General features: G+C 41.7%; 1 protein-coding gene across 2 annotated transcripts in view; it reads left to right on the top strand.

Moving 5' to 3' along the window:
* Window positions 1-3325: 3325 nt before the first annotated feature.
* The window catches only part of setx (senataxin), a 67530-nt gene continuing 46956 nt past the window's right edge, over window positions 3326-23899 (top strand). For both annotated transcript variants that reach the window (XM_090233917.1, XM_021601888.3), the window contains exons 1-2: window positions 3326-3559; window positions 5074-5271. In XM_090233917.1, the coding sequence (XP_090090043.1) occupies window positions 3557-3559; window positions 5074-5271 (201 nt within the window). In that variant the 5' untranslated portion in view covers window positions 3326-3556. The remainder of the gene's footprint in view (window positions 3560-5073; window positions 5272-23899) is intronic.

Below are 23899 nucleotides of genomic sequence, written 5' to 3'. Positions count from 1 at the left end.
CAATAAGAATATATGGAAATCGGCACACAATGCTACAAATTAAGAAACGTATCCTATATGTAAGCTCTATCTCTATCTAAATGTTTAGATAGTACTGACATTAAACATTATTATTATGTATTATTATTACTACATATCATCATTCATGATATTCATTCAACTGAGTTAGTTTCCCCATGTGTTTATTTGTGTAATAAATAACTAGTCCCTGAGTTGGAGTACTATGTCAGGCCTTACCTAAAAACAGACTGTTAGAATTACAGTCTGACTGAAGCAGAAGTCTTTACAAGTCAGAATGTTGAATATAATAAAATGTTAACCTACTTTACCAGTTGTACATGCTGTTGGTCCTTTTGGCGGTAGCAGGTGGAGATGAGTAAACAAGATTTTCCAGTGGATACCCTTGTTCGCCCAACTTTTTACAGCACCAGTAGGTTCTGTAGCATCGCTTATTTTCCATCTCTTGCAATACGTAAATAATAACCGAATGTAACCAAACATAGTCAACTGAAACACACCCACTGGCAATCAGCTGGAAGTGTTTGGAGCCATATTGTGCAAGTGTTTGTCACATGTGGATTGCATCAGTATTGAAAATAAAAACCGGAAATACAAACTGATATACAAACCACTGTACTGAAGGTTAGGTTGATAACGCTTCCCTGTAGATATTTTGTATCAGATTAACCCAGACATAGGGACAAAATCTGCGGACAACAGGTGAAGTAAGTTGAAAGAACATTTGTTCAACATTCTAACTTGTTCAAGAATGCTGAACCCACATGTTAGACGAGAGAGTGAGTATTTCACTCTTGGATTCTAAAAGGCTACATCAGGCACACTTCTCTCTAAAATAGGTCCACTTCTCAGTAAGTAAGGAATGTGGAAAGAGCCTCCCTTGCAGAAGGAAGATGGCGGAGAGGTGGTGGGGTGTTGGACAAAGGCCACTGTGGGGAAGATGGCGAAAAAGGAAATAAGGAAGAAAGTGGAGTATATTCTGACTAAATGAGTGGGGGATTACACAGGCCTTCTGAAATATCTGGTGAAGGAGAAGATGATGAACAAGAAAAAAAGGAGAGACAGAATATTTTTTGAGTGAATATGGAATGGAGGATTGCACAGAATTTTTGGAAGAGCTTGGGAGGAATTGGGACAGGATGAGAGTGAGGATACATTTAAATGTAGTTGCAGGTGCAGTGATGACTGCCGAGAAGAAGTTGAGTGTAGAGGGAAGTAGTGTGGTGAGGAAAGTCAGCGTCAAGTGCAAAAACAGGGATACAGTGCCTTGCGAAAGTATTCGGCCCCCTTGAACTTTGCGACCTTTTGCCACATTTCAGGCTTCAAACATAAAGATATAAAACTGTATTTATTTGTGAAGAATCAACAACAAGTGAGACACAATCATGAAGTGGAACGACATTTATTGGATATTTCAAACTTTTTGAACAAATCAAAAACTGAAAAATTGGGCGTGCAAAATTATTCAGCCCCTTTACTTTCAGTGCAGCAAACTCTCTCCAGAAGTTCAGTGAGGATCTCTGAATGATCCAATGCTGACCTGATAAATACAATCCACCTGTGTGTAATCAAGTCTCTGTATAAATGCACCTGCACTGTGATAGTCTCAGAGGTCCGTTAAAAGCGCAGAGAGCATCATGAAGAACAAGGAACACACCAGGCAGGTCCGAGATACTGTTGTGAAGAAGTTTAAAGCCGGATTTGGATACAAAAAGATTTCCCAAGCTTTAAACATCCCAAGGAGCACTGTGCAAGCGATAATATTGAAATGGAAGGAGTATCAGACCACTGCAAATCTACCAAGACCTGGCCGTCCCTCTAAACTTTCAGCTCATACAAGGAGAAGACTGATCAGAGATGCAGCCAAGAGGCCCATGATCACTCTGGATGAACTGCAGAGATCTACAGCTGAGGTGGGAGACTCTGTCCATAGGACAACAATCAGTCTCGTATATTGCACAAATCTGGCCTTTATGGAAGAGTGGCAAGAAGAAAGACATTTCTTAAAGATATCCATAAAAAGTGTCGGTTAAAGTTTGCCACAAGCCACCTGGGAGACACACCAAACATGTGGAAGAAGGTGCTCTGGTCAGATGAAACCAAAATTGAACTTTTTGGCAACAATGCAAAACGTTATGTTTGGCGTAAAAGCAACACAGCTGAACACACCATCCCCACTGTCAAACATGGTGGTGGCAGCATCATGGTTTGGGCCTGCTTTTCTTCAGCAGGGACAGGGAAGATGGTTAAAAGTGATGGGAAGATGGATGGAGCCAAATACAGGACCATTCTGGAAGAAAACCTGATGGAGTCTGCAAAAGACCTGAGACTGGGACGGAGATTTGTCTTCCAACAAGACAATGATCCAAAACATAAAGCAAAATCTACAATGGAATGGTTCAAAAATAAACATATCCAGGTGTTAGAATGGCCAAGTCAAAGTCCAGACCTGAATCCAATCGAGAATCTGTGGAAAGAACTGAAAACTGCTGTTCACAAATGCTCTCCATCCAACCTCACTGAGCTCGAGCTGTTTTGCAAGGAGGAATGGGAAAAAATGTCAGTCTCTCGATGTGCAAAACTGATAGAGACATACCCCAAGCAACTTACAGCTGTAATCGCAGCAAAAGGTGGCGCTACAAAGTATTAACTTAAGGGGGCTGAATAATTTTGCACGCCCAATTTTTCAGTTTTTGATTTGTTAAAAAAGTTTTAAATATCCAATAAATGTCGTTGCACTTCATGATTGTGTCCCACTTGTTGTTGATTCTTCACAAAAAAATACAGTTTTTCTTTCGCAAGGCACTGTATGTGCTCCAGTAGTTCAGAGATGGAACTTGTTGAGTGTGATTGCCGAGTTTGGGCCTAGTCCCAAGGAAGATCAGGATGATTTTGGCCCAGTGGGAATGAGATTTGTAGAGATAATGGATACTTGGGCATATTGGGCATATTACAGCAGTGTGTAGAAGGGAGATGTTAGTTGTACTGCAGAAATGTATCTTAATTCACAGAAAATAGAGAGAAGAGAAGTACTTGGGATTGTGAAAATTTACTGCAGAACAGCTGCAGTAGGTGTTGAGTGGTAATGATATCCTCTCAGACCTGGTCTGGAGTAGGTCTAGGTGGGGTTAAATAGTGGATGGGTGGTGTTTTTTTTTTTTTAGATGGGGCTAATATGTGGTTGGGTAATTTTCCTTATCCTTTTCCTAATTTTGTGTCTAAGATTATAATGTAGGTATGTCGTGAAAGGCCTCGCACACCAGTACAGTAGGTGGCGGTGTTTGCACCTAAATGTTGGATGCGATCCGCCAACCAAATCCCAAAGAAGAAGCAGTAAGTAAATCAGCAGGGGACAAGGGGAGTGAGAACATCACTGGTTAAACTCCGAGGAGATTTTGTTCTAGAATGACCGCGTGTGTTTGCAGTGTAAACAGCACGTTAGCGAGAAATGTCATTGAATGTTCGTTATATTGGGAATCTATATATCTACCAAGATTAAATAAATTAGTGCACCGTTTGGATTAAGCACTTGTTCAACATGGTGAGTTCTGGTTAAACAAGACGCGACTTTGTAGCCAGCTAACGACTTTCCAGACCGCGGCAGGGTTCGACTCATGCCACCAGGTTTACATCCTTGCTTTCACCAGACAACTTTGTCGACACAACTGGAAGCTAGACTACAAACGTCTCTAAAATCGCCAACAAATTGAATGTCGTGACATTTGCTGATAAGGAAAACAAGTAGCTAGCTAACTATTAAAGTTGGCGTCATATCTAGCTAGTTAAGTTAGTTACATTTCAAATGTTCCTGTTGTGCATCTAGCTGAAGCTAACGGTGCGTTAGCCAGGTAACTAGCTACAATTTGCGCTGCTAGTTGCTAACTACCTAACCAGCCACTTGACGAATCACTTGATGATTTACAGATTTAAAACAACATTTAGACAGTCACGCACACCAACATATGGAATATTAGCGATATTGGAGCTCTTTTGTTGGTGAAATGGGGCCTGACACTGCTAGGCCAACTAGATAATATTGCCAATGTCACTGTAAACGGTGTTGGTAGTACAGTAGACGGCCTAGTAATGTTATTACTAAATGCTCGTAGTAACGGTAACTTGGTTACAACTTTCGCATGTGTCAACGTCAAATTTTTCTCAAGCTTTTTCTACTAGTTGTATAAGATTTCAAGTTGGCATATTCACTTTAACAGCAGTTACGTTACGGTACCAAAAACGACCTTAAATAAAAAGGCATACTTACTGTAATTTAGCTAGCTATATCAAGCCCTGTTTACTGTACTTTAGCCAGCTAACTAAATTTACAGTAATTAGGCCCTGTTCTAGCTAGCTAAAATACAGGAAGTAGGCCTTTTATTATTTGACGGTAGTTTTTGGGACCGTAACTGCTGTTAAAGTGAATATTTGTACTTGACACCTCCAAGTGTTTAGAGTTTTGGGCCAAGTAACCGAAAGGTTGCAAGATTGAATCCCTGAGCTAACAAGGTAAACATATTTCGATCTGCCCCGGATCAAGGCAGTTAAACCACTGTTCCTAGGCCGTCATTGTAAAATAAGAATTTGTTCTTAACTGGCTTGCCTAGTTAAATAAAAAATAATCTCAAACTGTGGTTTCAAACCATGGTGTTTGAGACAAAGTAAGCTTTCGGCCCAGGGGCAGACCTTGAAGTGCCTGTCTTCTGCCAGTTTTCTCACCTCCCGGCCAGGGTTTCACACCCAACTCAATGGGATTGTTTATGTTGGATAAGGCTTCCTGGGGTACTTGTTTCTTGAATGGGAACTTGTGACCTTGCTGTACTATCCACTTAACTATTGTGACTGCTCAGCCAAATCCCAGTGTCACAAACATTTACCAGTTTGTAGCACCAAATACATTTCTACAGATTTGATTTAGGCGGCCAATGCTGCTCATTGATAAAGTGGATGTGTGTCAGCAGAACCAACGAGTTCATTGTCCTCAAAGGAGTACATTCTTGCATGTTGGATGTCAAATGATCACAAGGTCTAGCAACACTCTCATCTTGTCCCTTGTAGATGAGCATGTGCCGTTGGTGCACGTCATTGGGTGACGATGTTGCAAAACTGCTCCAGAGGTACTGTGCTGTGTCTTGGTTAGCAGAGGATGAGGAGGCAGTCAACGAGAAGGCGGCACTCAACGATGACCTCGATAAGTGCCTGGAGTGTGTGGTAGCGTACCATCGGGCGAAGGAGGAGTTACCTGGACTGCACCGGGTAAGGATGAACCAAACAGTGGTTGCTCAACTGAAAGTTTTGTGTTATACTGCGTGACTTCAAAGTAATTTGTGGTTTAGTACGGTACTCTGCATCACTACTTCATTGCTCCAGACCAGCGCAAGGGGGAGTTAGAGCACGGATTATGATTTTGGGTCCCAAGGTGCTACTTTGTCGAACTGACAGTGAATTGGCGACATAAACCAAATAGAAACTGATAATCGTGCGTGTCTTCAAAATTGAATTTCAATTTCTGAATGAGGATGGAGGTGATTGAATTTAGAACAATACTGTAATAATTGCTAATCCTCTGTCCTGCAGCTCACCCAGATAAATACAAATTTTTTAAAAATTAAATGTTAGTCACATGCGCCAAATATGGCAGGTGTAGACCTTATAGTGAAATGCTTACGATCCCCTAACCAACAGTGTGGTTTAAAAAAAATATGGATAAAAATGAGAAGTAATTAGAGCAGCAGTAAAAAAAATATTATTTGCACACATGCATACAGGGGGATGTCGGTTAGTTGAGGTAGTATGTACATGTAGGTAGAGTTATTAAAGTGACTATGCATAGATGGCAACAGAGATTGGCAGTGGTGAAGGGAGGGGGTGGCAATGCAAATAGTCTGGGTTGCCATTTGACAAGATGTTCAGGAGTCTTATGGCTTGAGGGTAGAAGCTGTTTAGAAGCCTCTTGGACCTAGACTTGGTGCTCTGGTACCGCTTGCCGTGTGGTAGCAGAGAGAAGTCTATGACTAGGGTGGCTGTAGTCTTTGACCATTTTTAGGACCTTCCTCTGACACCGCCTGAAAAAGAGGTCCTGGAGGACAGGAAGCTTGGCCATGGTTGATGTACCGGGTAGTTCACACTACCCTTGTAGTGCCGTGCGGTCGGAGGCTGAGCAGTTACCATACCAGGCAGTGATGCAACCAGTCAGGATGCTCTCGATGGTGCAGCTGGATAACCTTTTGAGGATCTGAGGAACCATGTCAGATCTTTTCAGTCTCCTGAGGGGGAATAGGATTTGTCGTGTCCGCTTCACAACTGTCATGGTGTGCTTGGACCATGTTAGTTTGTTGGTGATGTGGACACCAAGGAACTTGAAGCTCTCAACCTGATCCACTGCAGCCCTGTCAATGAGAATGGGGGCATGCTCAGTCCTGAGGGGCCCCTGTGTTGAGGATCAGCGTGACGGATGTGTTGTTACCTACCCTTACCACCTGGGGGCGGCCCGTCAGGAAGTCCAGGATCCAGTTGCAGAGGGAGGTGTTTAGTCCCACGGTCCTTAGCTTATTGATGTGCTTTGAGGACACTATGGTGTTGAACGCTAAGCTGTAGTCAATGAATAGCATTCTCACATTGGTTTTCCTTTTGTCCAGGTGGGAAAGGGCAGTGTGGAGTGCAATAGACTTCATCATCTGTGGATTTGTTGGGGCAGTATGCAAATTGGAGTGGGTCTAGGGTTTCTGGGATAATGGTGTTGTGAGCCATGACCAGCCTTTCAAAGCACTTCATGGCTACAGACGTGAGTGCTACGGGTCGGTAGTCATTTAGTGTTCTTGGGCACATGGACAATGGTGGTCTGCTTAAAACATGTTGGTATTGCAGACTCGGACAGGGTGAGGTTGAAGAATGTCAGTGAAGACACTTACTAGTTGGTCAGTACACGTCCTAGTAATCCGTCTGGTCCTGCGGCCTTGTGAATGACCTGTCTAAAGGTCTTGCTCATATCGGCTGCGGAGAGCGTGATCACACAGTCTCCCGGTACAGTTGGTGCTCTCATGCATGTTTCAGTGTTATTTGCCTCAAGTGAGCATAGAAGTAGTTTAGCTCCTTCGGTAGGCTCGTGTCACTGGGCAGCTCTCGGCTGTGCTTCCCTTCTGTCTAATGGTTTGCAGGCCCTGCCACATCCGACGAGCCTCAGAGCCGGTGTCGTACGACTCGATCTTAGTCCTGTATTGATGCTTTGGCTGTTTGATGGTTCTTCGGAGGGCACAGCAGGATTTCTTATAAGCTTCCGGGTTAGAGTCCCGCTCCTTGAAAGCGGCAGCTCTAGCCTTTAGCTCAGTGCGGATGCTGCCTGTAATCCATGGCTTCTGGTTGGGGTATGTACTAGAGGTCGACCAATTTGGATTTTTCAATACGGATTATTGGAGGAGCAAAAAAAAAAACTGATACCGATTAATCGGCAGATTTATATATATATGTATATGTATTAATGACAATTACAACAACATTGAATGAACACTTATTTGAATTTAGTATAATACATCAATAAAATCAATTTGTTCTCGAATATGTAATAAAACATGTTCAATTTGGTTTAAATAATGTGAAAACAGTGTTGGAGGAGAAAGTAAGAGCAATATCTGCCATGTAAAAAAGCTAACGTTTAAGTTCCTTGCTCAGAACATGAGAACATATGAAAGCTGGTGGTTCCTTTTAAAACACGAGTCTAAAATATTCCCAGCTAAGAAGTTTTAGGTTGTAGTTATTATAGGAATTTATAGGACAATTTCTCTTTACCATTGTATTTCATATACCTTTGACTATTGGATGTTCTTATAGGCACTATAGTATTGCCAGCCTTATCTCGGGAGTTCATAGGCTTGAAGTCATTAACAGCGCTGCGCTTCAAGCACTGCGAAGAGCTGCTGGCACACGTAGGAAAGTGCTGTTTGAGTGCTTACGAGCCTGCTGCTGCCTACCACCGCTCAGTCAGACTGCTCTATCAAATCATAGACTTAATTATAATATAATAAACACACAGAAATACAAGCCGTAGTTTCCGAATTTGACCACATTAATGACCTATTATTTTGAGAAAACAACTTTTATTCTTTCAGTGAAATACAGAACCGTTACGTATTTTATTGAATGGGTGGCATCCCTAAATCTAAATATTGCTGTTACATTGCACAACCTTCAATGTCATGTCATAATTATGTACAATTTGGGCAAATTAGTTTGAAACGAGCCAGGCGGCCCAAACTGTTGCACATACCCCGACTCTGCTTGCAATGAACGCAAGAGAAGTGACACAATTTCCCTAGTTAATATTGCCTGCTAACATTAATTTCTTTTTACTAAATATGCAGGTTTTAAAACATATACTTCTGTGTATTGATTTTAAGAAAGGCATTGATGTTTATGGTTAGGTACATTCGTGCAATGTTTGCTTTTGTTAACTCATCCCCCGTTTGGCGAAGTAGGCTGTGATTCGATGATAAATTAACAGGCACAGCATTGAATATATGCAACGCAGGACAAGCTAGTTAACTACACATGGTTGATTTTACTAGGTTATGTGAAGATTGATTGTTTTTTATAAGATAAGTTTAATGCTAGCTAGCAACTTACCGTGGCACCTTACTGTACTCACGTAACAGGTGGTCAGCCTGCCACGCAGTGCTCGTGGAATGCATTGTAAACGACCAAACTGTTACAGACGTATATCCATCCTGCCCTGCCTATCTAAGGTCTTCGAAAGCTAAGTCAACAAACAGGTCACTGACCATCTCGAATCCCACCGTACCTTCTCCGCTGTGCAATCTGGTTTCCGAGCCGGTTACGGGTGCACCTCAGCCACGCTCAAGGTACTAAACGATATCATAACCGCCATCGATAAAAGACAGTACTGTGCAGCCGTCTTCATCGACCTTGCCAAGGCTTTCGACTCTGTCAATCACCATATTCTTATCGGCAGACTCAGTAGCCTCGATTTTTCTGATGACTGCCTTGCCTGAGTCGGCTTTCTATTCCGCAACAAAGCCTCCTTCACTCACGCTGCCAAATTTACCCTAGTAAAACTGACTATCCTACCGATCCTCGACCTAGGCGATGTCATCTACAAAATAGCTTCCAATACTCTACTCAGCAAACTGGATGCAGTTTATCACAGTGCCATCCGTTTTGTTACTAAAGCACCGGCTCGCCCTCGCTACATATTCGTCGCCAGACCTACTGGCTCCAGGTCATCTACAAGTCCATGCTAGGTAAAGCTCTGCCTTACCTCAGTTCACTGGTCACGATGGCAACACCCACCCTTAGTTCGCGCTCTTGCAGGTGTATCTCACTGATCATCCCTAAAGCCAACACCTCATTTGGCCGCCTTTCGTTCCAGTTCTCTGCTGCCTGTGACTGGAACGAATTGCAAAAATCGCTGAAGTTGGATACTTTTCTCTCCCTCACCAACTTCAAACATCTGCTATCTGAGCAGCTAACCGATCGCTGCTGCTGTACATAGTCTAACGGTAAATAGCCCACCCAATTTTACCTACCTCATCCCCATAATGTTTTATATTTATTTACTTTTCTGCTCTTTTGCACACCTGTACATGACCATCTGATCATTTATCACTCCAGTGTTAATCTGCTAAATTGTAATTATTCTCCTACCTCATGCCTTTTGCACACAATGTATATAGACTTTCTTTTTTTTTCTACTGTGTTATTGACTTGTTAATTGTTTACTCCATGTGTAACTCTGTTGTCTGTTCACACTGCTATGCTTTATCTTGGCCAGGTCGCAGTTGCAAATGAGAACTTGTTCTCAACCTGGTTAAATAAAGATGGAATAAAAAAATCTAAATAATCGGCTTCCAAAAATTCTGATTAATTGGTCAACCTCTAGTATGTACAGTTGAAGTCGGAAGTTTACATACACTTAGGTTGGAGTCATTAGAACTTGTTTTTCAACCACTCCACAAATTTCTTGTTAACAAACGATCGTTTTTGCAAGTCGGTTAGGACATCTACTTTGCATGACACAAGTAATTTTTCCAACAATTGTTTACAGACCTATTATTTCACTTAAAATTCACTGTATGACAATTCCAGAGAATTCAGAATTTTACCTCCACTAAGTTGACTGTGCCTTTAAACAACTTGGATAATTCCAGAAAATGGAGGTGTACCTATGGATGTATTTCAAGGCCTACCTACAAACTCAGTGCCTCTTTGCTTGACATCATTGGAAAATCAAAAGAAATCAGCTAAGACCTCAGAATAACAATTGTAAACCTCCACAAGTCTGGTTCATCCTTGGGAGCAATTTCCAAATGCCTGAAGGTACCACGTTCATCTGTACAAACAATAGGACGCAAGTATAAACACCATGGGACCATACAGCAGTCATACCGCTCAGGAAGGAAACGCGTTCTGTTTCCTAGAGATGAACGTACTTTGGTGTGGAAAGTGCAAATCAATCCCAGAACAACATCAAAGGACCTTGTGAAGATGCTGGTGGAAACGGGTTCAAAAGTATCTATATCCACAGTAAAACGAGTCCTTTATCGACATAACCTGAAATGCCGCTCAGCAAGGAAGAAGCCACTGCTCCAAAACCGCCATAAAAATGCCAGACTACGGTTTGCAACTGCACATGGGGACAAAGATTGGACTTTTTGGAGAAATGTCCTCTGGTCTGATGAAAGAAGAATAGAACTGTTTGGCCATAATGACCATTTATGTTTGGAGGAAAAGGGGGGAGGCTTGCAAGCCGAAGAACAAATCAAATCAAAATCAAATGTATTTATATAGCCCTTCGTACATCAGCTGATATCTCAAAGTGCTGTACAGAAACCCAGCCTAAAACCCCAAACAGCATGCAATGCAGGTGTAGAAGCACGGTGGCTAGGAAAAACTCCCTAGAAAGGCCAAAACCTAGGAAGAAACCTAGAGAGGAACCAGGCCATGTGGGGTGGCCAGTCCTCTTCTGGCTGTGCCGGGTGGAGATTATAACAGAACATGGCCAAGATGTTCAAATGTTCATAAATAACCAGCATGGTCGAATAATAATAAGGCAGAACAGTTGAAACTGGAGAACACCATCCCAACCGTGAAGCACAGGGGTGGCAGCATCATGCTGTGGATGTGCTTTGCTGCTGGAGGGACTGTTGCACTTCACAAAATGGATGGCATCATGAGGAGGCAAAATTATGTGGATACATTGAAGCAACATCTCAAGACATCAGTCAGGCAGCCAAGTTAAAGCTTGGTCGCAAATGGGTCTTCCAAATGGACAATGACCCCAAGCATACTTTCAAAGTTGTGACAAAATGGCTTAAGGACAACAAAGTTGAGGTATTGGAGTGGCCATCACAAAGCACTGACCTCAAACCTATAGAAAATTTGTGGGCAGAACTGAAAAAGCTTGTGCAACAAGGAGGCCTTATAAACCTCACTCAGTTATTCCAGCTCTGTCAGGAGGAATGGGCCAAAATTCACCCAATTTATTGTGGGAAGGCTACCCAAAATGTTTGACCCAACTTAAACAACTTAAAGGCAATGCTACCAAATACTAATTGAGTGTATGTAAACTTTTGACCCGATGGGAATGTGATGAAAGAAATAAAAGCTGGAATAAATAATTCTCTATTCTGAAATTTTCACAATCTTAAAATAAAGTGGTGATCCTAACTGACCTACGACATGGAATTTTGACTTGGATTAAATGTCAGGAAACTGAGTTTAAAATATATTTGGCTAAGGTGTATGTAAACTTTAGACTTCTGTACGTACTGTCACTGTGAGGACGATGTCATCGATGCACTTATTGATGAAGCCAATGACATATGTAGTGTACTCCTCAATGCCATTGGGGGCATCCCAGGAAAATATTCCAGTCTGTGATAGCAAAACAGTCCTGTCGTTTAGCATCTGATTCATCTCACCACTTTTTATTTAATCTAGTCACTGTTGCTTCCTGCTTTAATTTTTGCTTCTAAGCGGGAATCAGGAGGATGGAATTATGGTCAGATTTGCCAAATGGAAGGCAAGGGAGAGCTTTGTATGCATCTGTGTGTGGAGTAAAGGTGGTCCAGAGTTCTTTTCCCCCTGGTTGCAAATTTTAAATTGTTGATAGAAATGAGGTAAAAAATATTTAAGTTTCCCTGCATTAACCTCTTGAAGCTAGGGGGCACTGTTTTTATGTTTGGAAAAATAACGTTCCCAAAGTAAACTGCCTATTTCTCAGGACCAGATGCTAGAATATGCATATAATTGACACATTAGGATAGTAAACACTCTAAAGTTTCCAAAACTGTCAACATTTTGTCTGAGTTAAACAGAACTGATATTGCAGGCTAAAACCCGAGGAAAATCCAATCAGGAAGTGCCCCTGTTTTTGAAACCTCTGTTCTTAATCATCCCTATTGCCCATTTAAAGGGATATCAACCAGATTCCTTTTTTCTATGGCTTCCCTAAGGTGTCAAAAGCCTTTAGACATAGTTTCAGGCTTTTATTTTGAAGAATGAGCGTGAACGACCACATTGCGTAAGTGGATAGGTGGGGGCTCTCAGAGTGTTGTGCGCAAAAGAGAAAGGTGGCCATTGTTACTCCCGGTCCTAGTGAAAAGCCAACTGTCCCGGTTGATATATTATCGAATAGATATTTGAAAACACCCTGAGGATTGATTATAAAAACTGTTTGACATTTTTCTGTGGACATTATGGATATAATTTGAAATTTGTCTGCGTTGTCGTGACCACTCTTTCCGGTGGATTCCTGGGCATAACGCACCAAACTAACGGAGATATTTGGATATAAAAAATATCTTTATGGAACAAAAGGAACATTTGTTGTCTAACTGGGAGTCTCATGAGTGAAAACATCTGAAGATCATCAAAGGTAAACGATTAATTTGATTGCTTTTCTGATTTTCGTGACCAAGTTACCTGATGCTAAGTGTACTTATTGTTTTGTCGAGCGACCGATAGACTTACACAAACACTTGTATTGCGTTTGCAGTAAAGCATCATTTAAATCTGAGACAGGTGGATTAATAAAAGGCTAAACTGTGTTTTGCAATATTGCACTTGTGATTTCATGAATATGAACATTTTCTAGTAATATTATTTGACTGTGGTGCTATGCTAATCAGCGTTGCTGATGACAATTATACCGGATCCGGGATGGGTAGTTCAGGGGTTAAAGTCCTTGGCTACTAGGAGCGCCGCCTCTGGATGAGCGTTTTCCTGTTTGCTAATTGCGGTAAACATCTCACTGAGTGCAGTTTTAGTGCCTGCATTGGTCTGCGGTGGTAAGAAAAATATGAACTCTCTAGGTAGGTAGTGTGATCTGCAGCTTATGAGAAACTCTTCCTCAGGCAAGCAATAGCTCGAGACTTCCTTAGATATCGTGCACCAGCTGTTATTTACAAAAATACACAGAGCGCTGCCCCTTGTCTTACCAGACGCCGCTGTTCCATCCTGCTGGTACAGCGTATAACCAGCCAGCTGTATGTTGATATTGTCGTTGTTCAGCCACGACTCTGTGACGCATAAGATGTTCGTTTTTCATTTCCCGTTGGTAGTTTAATCTTCCCAATAACTCGTCCATTTTGTCCAAAGATTGCATGTTTGTGAGCAGAATTGAGGGGAGTGAGGGTTTTTTCGCTGGCCTCTTTCTCCGCCTCCTCTTCAAGCAGATCACTGGGGTCAGGGCCTGTTCCCGAGGGAGCCGTATATCCTCTGGCTCGTCAAAGTCATGAAAGAAGAAAAAGGACTCTGCTAGTCTGAGTAATCGCAGTCCTGATGTCTATAAAATATTTTCGGTCATAAGATAAGTTACGAACAAAAAACACTATCGGATGGGGACACGAAAACCGTCTGCCTTCTGCACTGGCGCCATCTTATCATTTTTGTTACAACTTGTCAGTATTACTTAATAAAACTGTTACTCTAAGGTTTTTATTCTAAGAGAAACTTGGATTACAATTAGGGTGTTGAAATGTTAGGATTATTTTGCTCCTACAGTAGTACTGTAGCGTACTCCTGACTGGTCACGTTGTACAGCCCCCGAGGGGCGCAGTGGTCTAAGACACTACATCGCAGTGCAAACTGTGTTGCTACAGATGCTGGTTCTCTCCCTCTAAAACCAGAAATAAATAATTATATATAACAAACTGGCTTTATTTACAAATTAGTAACAATGTCTCACCCCATGTTCAAGAATGGGTTTTTCCCCACTCACTTTACGTTATTTGAAAACAAAATAATCTCTCAAATTGTAATTTTTATAACAAAGCTATTAATTCATTTAGAATTATATAAAAGCCCCTTAAATATTCTCAGATATATTACCAACCTTTTTCACCAGTGTAGCAGGCTGTGAATTCTGCAAACAATGTTTCTAGTAGGACAATATATATTGGTCATGGCTCCTGAGTGGTGCACAATGGGATTGCCTTGCAGTTCTCCAGCTTTATCCACTGAGATGGCGGTAGGCGCACAAGGTTCAAGGCACAAGTGCAGGAGGCACAGAACGGGCGGCAGAGCAGCGCACAGAAGACTGACCTAGCCCATGGGGAAGGGAGGAGGAGGGTGGCGGGGTGGACCCCCTTCCCACTGGGTAGCACAGAGCAACATTTTAAGGGGCATTGCGGTAATAATGGCGCTGACTAGGTGAACGTTCACGCTGTTCTTAGTGCCGGTTTGTTTTAGTGTGAACTTGCAATGAAACTAATAATGGTGTGAAAAATGCCCCTTAGATATAAACTCAGAGGGCAGAAATGATTAAATATTAGAGCATTAGACCTGTCACTAAAGGCGTCAGTCAAAATATCTACTTAAATCCGAACTGGATTGATCTACCATTTCTATCATGGGCTGCTGTAATCGATGGGGGCTCAGGGCGGTACCATTTAGCTCATCTGATGAAGGTGCACATGGATCAGATTCAAACTTTGAAGACTGAGATCAAGTCCTTGAAGGCAGACCAGTAGAAAGAGAAGCATTATCTGAGGGCAGAAATACAGGCGAAAGCTAATGCGTTGGCGGAGAGTCACTCTGCATTGGTGGAGAGTCACGCGTAATTGGCGGAGAGTCAGGTGGAGAATGACGCATTGAAGAGGGCAAGGAACAAAATGGAGTCACAATCCATGCCAGGCACACCTGTGAGCTCTGGAACTCCACTTCTGACAGGCAGAGCCAAGAATTTGTTCTTAACTGACTTGCCTAGTTAGATAAAGGTAACCCCCCCCCCCTCAAAAATAAACATAACGGTATTTGAATGTTTGGTTTGTTAAAGATGATATGCCATGTGTAATGTCAATTTTTATAGTTTAATTTGCTACTTGAGTCATTGCTCTATCTCTCCATGCCACTTTCCACACTGACCTAGCCATGCCCCTGGTCACTCAAGGAGGCCATTTGATGTTCCTCAACCACGAGACACTTGCGTTCAGTCTGCATGGTCAATGCAACAATGTTGATGATAACAATGCTGTTTTCACTTTGTTTCGTAATATAAATCCACTAGCGTTCTATAATGACACTATCAGTTTGTTTCTTACAACAGCAAACAGCTAGTTTGTCTTTTCTTAGCAAGTTGCCAGGAAACTTGAGACACTAATTGTTATCTGCTAATAGCTAGCTAGCTAATAAATGTACTGAGTAAGAGCAAACGTAGCGAGCTAATACAGCCTGATAATAACAGTGACGTTGTAGACCTAAATCAGCAATGTTTGTGCAACAGTATCTTCTAAATCAAAGAGGAATATGCAAAGCAAGAATATGTTAGCTACATGAAGTAGCTAAGAGAGAACATGCAATGTAGCCAAAGCTTATAGGGTCCCCTAGGAAACACTTATCAACACTTTAGTTTGTACCCTGTCTCAATAACTGCCTGGCATTTTAATTTGTTGTCATATCAAACACTGTATATAGAATAACTATCTTCAAAGTAATGATTTGGAACATCGGGGTTGAAATGAAAGCTTATTTTAGTAATACTACTTGTTCACGTTACATTTAACAACTTTAGGTTCTGCAAAACAAAGTTGCTAGCGAGTGTCAGGATAATCACTTGTACATAACTGCCGCGTTCTCTCTCTACTTCCTGACGCAAGGCATTCTGAAACTTGCAGTCAAAAGCGTAATCCAATACTCACCAATACAACAAAATATGAATGTAGTTCTCTCAATCTCCAACACACATTCTAATACAATTACATATGTAAATAACTGTAAAGAAAATATCTTAAGATACAGCTCAATGAATTAACTGTAAACATTAACTCTGTAACCCATTCAAGTTACAACATCCTCCTCCCGATGAACAACTGTGATCATCTAAATCTCTCGGCAGTATATCAACTGAATAGGTCTCCTCAACGAAGTTGAGTAGTTTGTGTTCGTCCAAGAATGGTTTCAGTTATCTTATTTTGACAGTCATTGTTTAGACCTTTTCCTGCCTTCAGTAGTTTGATCTCCTGTCCGAAACTCTTGTTACCTTAATCCAGTACTTTTCTGCATCGAACAGTTCATCAGCAATCAGTTCACCTTGCATCTTTGTTTGTACGAGCATTGGCCATGAATCTCTTTATCAAGGCGGTGACTCTGAACACTCTTTTCAGTTTGTACCTTTTGAAGCTCCAACACAGGGTCAGTGATGTCTGTGCTGTTTGCTGCGAGTTGTACAGTAACCTGGCGACTGGACTTAAGTTCTGCATTTACCTCTTCTGGAACCTTGTTATCATCAGGCTCCTTGGACTGATTGGGTGATGTCAGAATTCTGGGTCCATTCCACCAAAGCTGGCTCTGTGGCAAGTTTCGAACAGTTTGTCCTCTTGTAGGGCTGGATTCATTTTCACTTCAATATGTGACCATGACTCTGGATTGGTCAAGGACTGGATCTCTCACTTTGTTCGACAAACTGTTTCCATTTCTGTGCTGAGCTGCAAATCCAATGCAGCACGATCATCGAGTCTGTCCACATTTGAATCTGTTTTTCTTCTTTTTCCAGTGTGGTCATCAGGTTGTTTGCTAGTCTCGCTCCCATGAGCTCATTTTGGATGCAACTAGACATGTCGTTGTTTCCCTGTCTTGTGATTAACCTTGCATGTTAGCCACTGCACCGTAGGCCCTTTCACTTGCATCACAGAACACGTGTAGTTTCAGGGTGTGGCTGTTCTGTGGCCGCATGTCTGTTCTGTACCACCTTGGTATGGTGAGCTGGTGTAACTGGGGTAGTATTGAACACGACTGTTGCCATTCTCCTGTCAGATCAGGTGGTAATTCTTTGTCCCAGCTGAGTCCCCTCTTCCACATTTCCTGGAACATGCACTTGATCCTAATGGTGAAGGGGTCAGGGAACCAAGAGGGTTGAAGATGCTTGCAGACGACTGCAGAACACTTCTCTTTGTGTTTTCCTTTTGCGTTAGAAAATGCTCAGTAGCGGCCTGAGGTGAAAGTCATCTGTTAATCTCCATACTAAACCTAAAACCTTCAGCACTACTCCTTGTGTTTCTAGTGTCAATGGGTGGAAATTTGTCGTACTCCCCCATTTTGTTTTCAGTTCAGGAGAGTTGGTCATCCACTTGCAGATGTCCATGCCTGCAATCGACAGCATTCACTTTGCAGTTGTCACAATGTAAGCCTCTTCAACGTTGTGTGAACTTGCGATGAAATCATCTACATAGAGAAAGTCACTATCTCTACAACTTCTGGTTGTTCTGTTTCATATTGTTTCAGGTGCTTCCTGATTTTAACTGCCAGCAAGAATGGACTTGGGAAGCTCCAAATACCACTCTTTTCATCCTCAGCACACGCAGCTCCTCTTCATTTTCTCCCCTTGGTGGGCCTGTGAGCCATAGGAATCTCACGGCGTCTGTCTTTCTCTGCTAGGGATATCTACAGGAAAGCTTTCTTGATGTCTGCCATGAATGCGATTTCATGTAGTCTGAACCTTATCAGAAAGCTGAGCAGATCCGGATTCAGGTTTGGTCCTGAGAGTAGACAGTCATTGAGGGATGGACAGCCATCTTCATGGGACGAGGCATCAAACACCACTTTCAGTTTTGTCGTCACCTTATCTTCTTGGAGTACTGCATGGTGAGGTAAGTAGTATTTTACTTTGTCTACGCTTTATGCCTTGTCCTTGGGCACGTCCTCTGCCATATCCTGTTGTAAATAGTCCTCTACTACTTAATTGTATCTGCTGTACAACGTCACATCCCTCAGTCTTTTCTTCAGACCTTCAAACCGTTTCTTGTATACTTGGAGTTCTGGCATTTCTCATTTCCATGGCAACTCCACGTGCTATCGTCCATCTTTGAAGGTGGTTATTTCCTCGAACTTCTGTAGAGCCTCGTTTTCCTCTGGGTTCTGTGTTTTCTACCTTATAATAATACCCAGAGACTCAAGCTCCCAGAATGCATGCAGTTGTTTGGAGACTAGTGTGTCTTCATCAAGTGGGATGAACATGCATGTTGCCTCGGCGACACTTGACATGGACACTGGTCCCTGCACCGACCATCCAACGGTGCTCTCTAAAGCAACTAGCGTCTCCGTCAGTCGCTCCACTCTGCCAGTAGTAGTCTGCTCCTATCAGGACAGAGTTCAGGATCATTGTCATCTCCTGGAACGTCTACAAGCTGCAGTCCCTTTCTATTGAGCTCATGTTGAATCTGTTCACCAGAAACCTTCATCACAGCTCTGCACACTTGTAGAGTTTCAATTGTCTTTATGGCTAGTCTCTGCTGTTTGTCCCCGACATTCTCCAAGATTACTTTCACTGTGTTGCGTTTGGACGTTGCTGGAGCAGAGGAGCCAAACGTGTGAAGAGTGAGTGCCTCTTGTCTGATTTACTGGTAGCTTCAAGCCCTTCACAAGGTTTTTCATGTACAAAGCTTCTCTGACTGCCTCCATCTAGTAAGCAACGAGCGATCTTCCTGCCCGACGGGCCTTCTACCCATGCCTTTGCTGTTTGTAGCAACAGTGTTCTGTCCATCTGGTTTCATCTTCACTGAATGGGAATAACTGAGGAAACGACAGCATCTGCAGAAACAGTAGGGGGTTGCACCTCACCCTTACCGGCACACACAGCAATGTGATGTCTGCTTCCACATGTTGCACATGACACATCTTTGACTTTACAGAATTTTGCAATGTGTTTCTGTCTTAAACATACAAACCATCTTCACATTTTCTTTTTCTCTTTGCGTATAACAATATTGTGGTCAGGGCAGTTTTCTGATTTGTGGTCTGCACTGGCACAGAATAGACAGTTTTGTTCCTTCTGGCTGGATGTGTGCAGTGCCGCAGCAGATGGCATGTTGGGTCTTTTTTGTTTTCATTTAATTGGAGGAGCATGACTTGTTCCATGGTTTGCTCTCTTACTGTTGTTTGCATGATCTTGTTATTTGTAGTGCTCTCTCCCTGCTCTGAACCTCCTTCTGTAGGAAACTGACAATCTCAGACACTTTCCATTCATCTACTCCCCTCTGACGAATATAGTCGAGCTATGTCCTCTGGAATCATCTGCAGTAAGATTGGGCATAGTGTGCTTCCATAGGTTTCTGACACTACACCCAGTGGTTCCAAGCTTCTAATCTGAATTTCACATTCATCATATACCTGCCTCAATGCGTTTAGGTCAGAGGATTTCTTCATATGAGTGAGATTCAGCAGCTTTGACATATGAGCACTAATCACAAGATCTTTCCTTCCAAATCTGCTCTTGAGCAGAGCGATTGCATCACAGTTACTGTCTGTTAGCATCAGTCCTGCTACTGCCTTTGCAGCTGGTCAAGTGAGATGTTTTCAGATAGGTAAACTTCTTTATTACACAGTGAATCATTGTTGTGAATAGCAGTCTCATACTGGCTCCAAAACTGCCACATACTGGCATCTCCATAGAATTTCTCAATCAACTTTGGTATCCTTACTGATTGTCTCTGTGATCTGTTTGAGTTAGCGTCACTCACCCGTGCTGGTAGTGGATTGCGGTCCTGTGTTTTTCTTTATCACTCGTTGTGCACGGCTCTTCAGCATACCACGCTCTTTGTAATCCTCCGTGCATGCAATCCCCGCCTCCAATCTGCCCAATGGCATTAACTGTTCAATTCCACGGTCAAGTTCAAACAAGCTGTCCTCCTTAGCTGACAGCAATTCCAACAATGTATCCAAGTGATCGGTATCTGAATTTGACTGGGTTATTTCCACGTCAAACTGATCCAAAATCTGTGTTGTGGCACCTCGAATGGTACCCCGCTTTCGTCTCATTCTTTCTGCTTCATGCCGATGCTCCTCCTCAGCCATTTCAGCCGCTTCATCCCTACGATCTTCGTTGCAGCTCATACTTTTCCCGGGCTTCGGCACCAAAATATAGAACTACAAAGTAATGACTTGGGACGTCGGGTTTGAAATGCAAGCTTCTTTTAGTAATACTACTTGTTCACATCACTTAACAACTTTAGATTCGACAAAACAAAGTTGCCTGCGAGAGTCAGGATAATCACTTGTTCATAACTGCCGAGTTCTCTCTCTACTTCCGGTCGCAAGGCATTCTGGAACTTGCAGTCAAAAGCGTAATCCAATACATATTTTGTATGTAGTTCTCGCAATCTCCAACACACAAATTCTAATACAGTTACATATATAAATAACTATAAAGAAAATATCTTTAGATACAGCTCAATGAATTAACTGTAAACATTAACTCTGAATACAGTGTTGTAACTTGAATGGGTTACAAAGTGCCCACTATTATATTCTAACAATAGAATTAGAATAGTCATTCTATTTCCAACAGTTTTGCTCTAATTCACAAGTTAAATCGCAATTGCAACATTTGGTTAACTTCTTGACGCACCCATCCCATTAGCGGGATCATTTGTCAACATCCGCTAAATTGCATAGCGCCGAATTCGAATTAACAAAAAATATTACATTTTCATGAAATCACAAGTGCAAAATAACAAAACACAGCGTAGCTTGTTGTTAATCCACCTGGCATGTCAGATTTCAAAAAGGCTTTTCGGCGAAAGCATACCAAGCGTTTATGTAAGGACATCTCTCTCAGCAGGCAAAACATTAAACAGCTAACAGCCAAGTAGATTGGTCACGAAAGTCAGAAAAGCAATAAAATGAATCGCTTACCTTTTGATCTTCGGATGTTTGCACTCACGAGACTCCCAGTTACACAAACGTTCCATAAAGATTTTTATATCCCAATAACCTCCATTTGGTTGGTGCATTTTTGTTCAGAAATCCACAGGCTCGAGCGGTCACGACCGGGCAGACAAATTCCAAATAGTATCCGTAAAGTTCATAGAAACACGTCAAACATTTTTTTATAATCAATCCTCAGGTTGTTTTTATAATAAATAATCAATAATATTTCAACCGGACTGTAGCTTCTTCAATAGGAGAGAGAAAATGTCTGCTCCAGCCTATTGCACATGGAAAACGCTGCTGGCACCCAGCCATCCAATGACGCTATGTGATCTTTCTCGCTCCTTTTTTAAAATAGAAGCGTGAAACTATGTCCAAAGACTGTTCACAACATGTGGAAGCCATAGGAAAAGGAATCTGGTTGATATCCCTTTAAATAGAGCGAAGGCAGGCAATGGAACAGAGAGCTTTCAGGAAAAACAGCACGTCCAGGTTGGATTTTCCTCAGGTTTTCGCCTGCAATATCAGTTGTGTTATACTCAGACAATATTTTGACAGTTTTGGAAACTTTTTAGTGTTTTCTATCCGAATCTTACAATTTCAGTTTCATTTGGGTACGTTTTTAATCCAAACATCAAAATACTGCACCCTACACAACAGGTTTTAAGAAAACCAGATGGCACCATTTTCTTTATATTTACAGATCGCCAGGGGCACCCAACACTCAGACATAGTTTACAAACAAAGCATTTGTGCTTAGTGAGTCCTCCAGATCAGAGGCAGTAGATGACCAGGGATGTTCTCTTGATAAGTGCGTGAACTGGACCATTTCTGTCCCGCAAAGCATTCAATATGTAACGAGTACTTTTACGTGTCAGTGAAAATGGCGTAAGAAGTACAGCATTTTCTGTAGGAATGTAGTGAAGTAAAAGTTGTCAAATAAAATAATTAAGTTCAGATACCAAAAAAAAATACTTCAGCAGTACTTCGACGTATTTTTACACCACTGCTCAATTGAGAATTCCCACACTGCCACGTAGGACTGCACTATGGGAAAATAATCTATGGTTTAACTTCTTGCGACTAGGTGGCGCTATTAAAATTTTTGGATGAAAAACGTTCCCGTTTTAAACAAGATATTTTGTCACAGATGCTCGACTATGCATATAATTGACAGCTTTGGAAAGAAAACACTGACGTTTCCAAAACTGCAAAGATATTGTCTGTGAGTGCCACAGAACTGATGTTACAGGCGAAACCCAGATAAAAATCCAACCAGGAAGTGCCGCATTTTTTAAAACCGCCTCATGCCAATGACTCCTTATATGGCTGTGAATGAGCTACGAATGAGCTTACGTTTTCCACGTATTCCCCAAGGTGTCTACAGCATTGTGACGTCTTTTTAGGCATTTCCATTGAAGAATGGCTGTAAGGGACCATATATAGCAAGTGGTCACGTGTGTCCCGCAGAAAATCTTGCATAAAATACTGAGGTTCCAATCGCTTCTTATGAGAAACCAATTGCCTCAACGGATATATTATCGAATATATGTTAACACCTTGAGGATGGATCCTAAACAACGTTTGCCGTGTTTCTGTCAATATTATGTAGCTAATTTTGAAAAAAGTTTGGCGTTGTAGTAGTAGCATTTTCCGGTCGATTTCTCAGCCAAGGATGATGAAGAAACGGGAGCTTTTTCGCCTACAAAAATCATATTTTTGGAAAAAAGGAACATTTGCTATCTAACTGGAAGTCTCCTGAGTGAAAGCATCTGAAGTTCTTCAAAAGTAAATGATTTAATTTGGTTGCTTTTCTTATTTTCGTGAAAATGTTGCCTGCTGCCAGCAGAGCCTAGCATGGCATTATGCCATGATAAACTTAAACAAATGCTTGTCTAGCGTTGGCTGTAACGCATATTTTGAAAATCTGAGATGACAGTGTTAACAAAAGGCTAAGCTTGTGTTTGAATATATTTTATTTCATTTGCGATTTTCATGAATAGGAAAAGTTTCTAGTGGTATTTATGTCTGCTGCGTTATGCTAATGCATTTGAGGCTATGATTACGCTCCCGGATACGGGATTGCTAGTCGCAAAAGGCCCCCCTACTTGTTTCAATTTCCGCCTGATGACATACCCACATCTAACAGCCTGTAGCTCAGGCACAGAACCAAGGATATGCATATTATTGGTACCATTTGAAAGAACACTGAAGTTTGTGTAAATGTGAATTGAATGTTGGAGAATATAACACAATAGATATGGTTTAGATAATACAATGAAAAACCATACGTTTTTTCTTTTTTGTATCATCTTTAAAATGAACAAGATAAAACAAACATTCAGATAGGATGATGGGGACAATTTCAGTGAAAAATTATAAGAGGGCAACAGTACTTGTGCAAAGTTTCAGAATGATAACTTCCAAAATGAGTGTGTTACATGACATTTATCATGAAGTCACCCAGAAGTGTCCCACACAAGTAGCCCAAATGTACCCAAGTGGCCAAATTGGTGAAGGTATACGTTTTGAAACAAATAACAATATACAAAATACCAAAATGGTATTCTAACACACCCCAATTTACAAAATAACATGGGTAACTATACACACTTTAAATATTTGGAAGACCCTCAGTCCTCTATCAAATTAAATGTATTTATATAGCCCTTTGTACATCAGCTAATATCTCAAAGTGCTGTACAGAAACCCAGCCTAGAACCCCAAA

Source organism: Oncorhynchus mykiss, chromosome 5 (assembly GCF_057628025.1).
Source record: "Oncorhynchus mykiss isolate SJ-2025 chromosome 5, ASM5762802v1, whole genome shotgun sequence".
Classification (NCBI taxonomy): Eukaryota; Metazoa; Chordata; class Actinopteri; order Salmoniformes; family Salmonidae; genus Oncorhynchus; species Oncorhynchus mykiss.
Note: the sequence above shows the minus strand (reverse complement) of the source record. Positions and strands in the feature narration are given on the sequence as shown.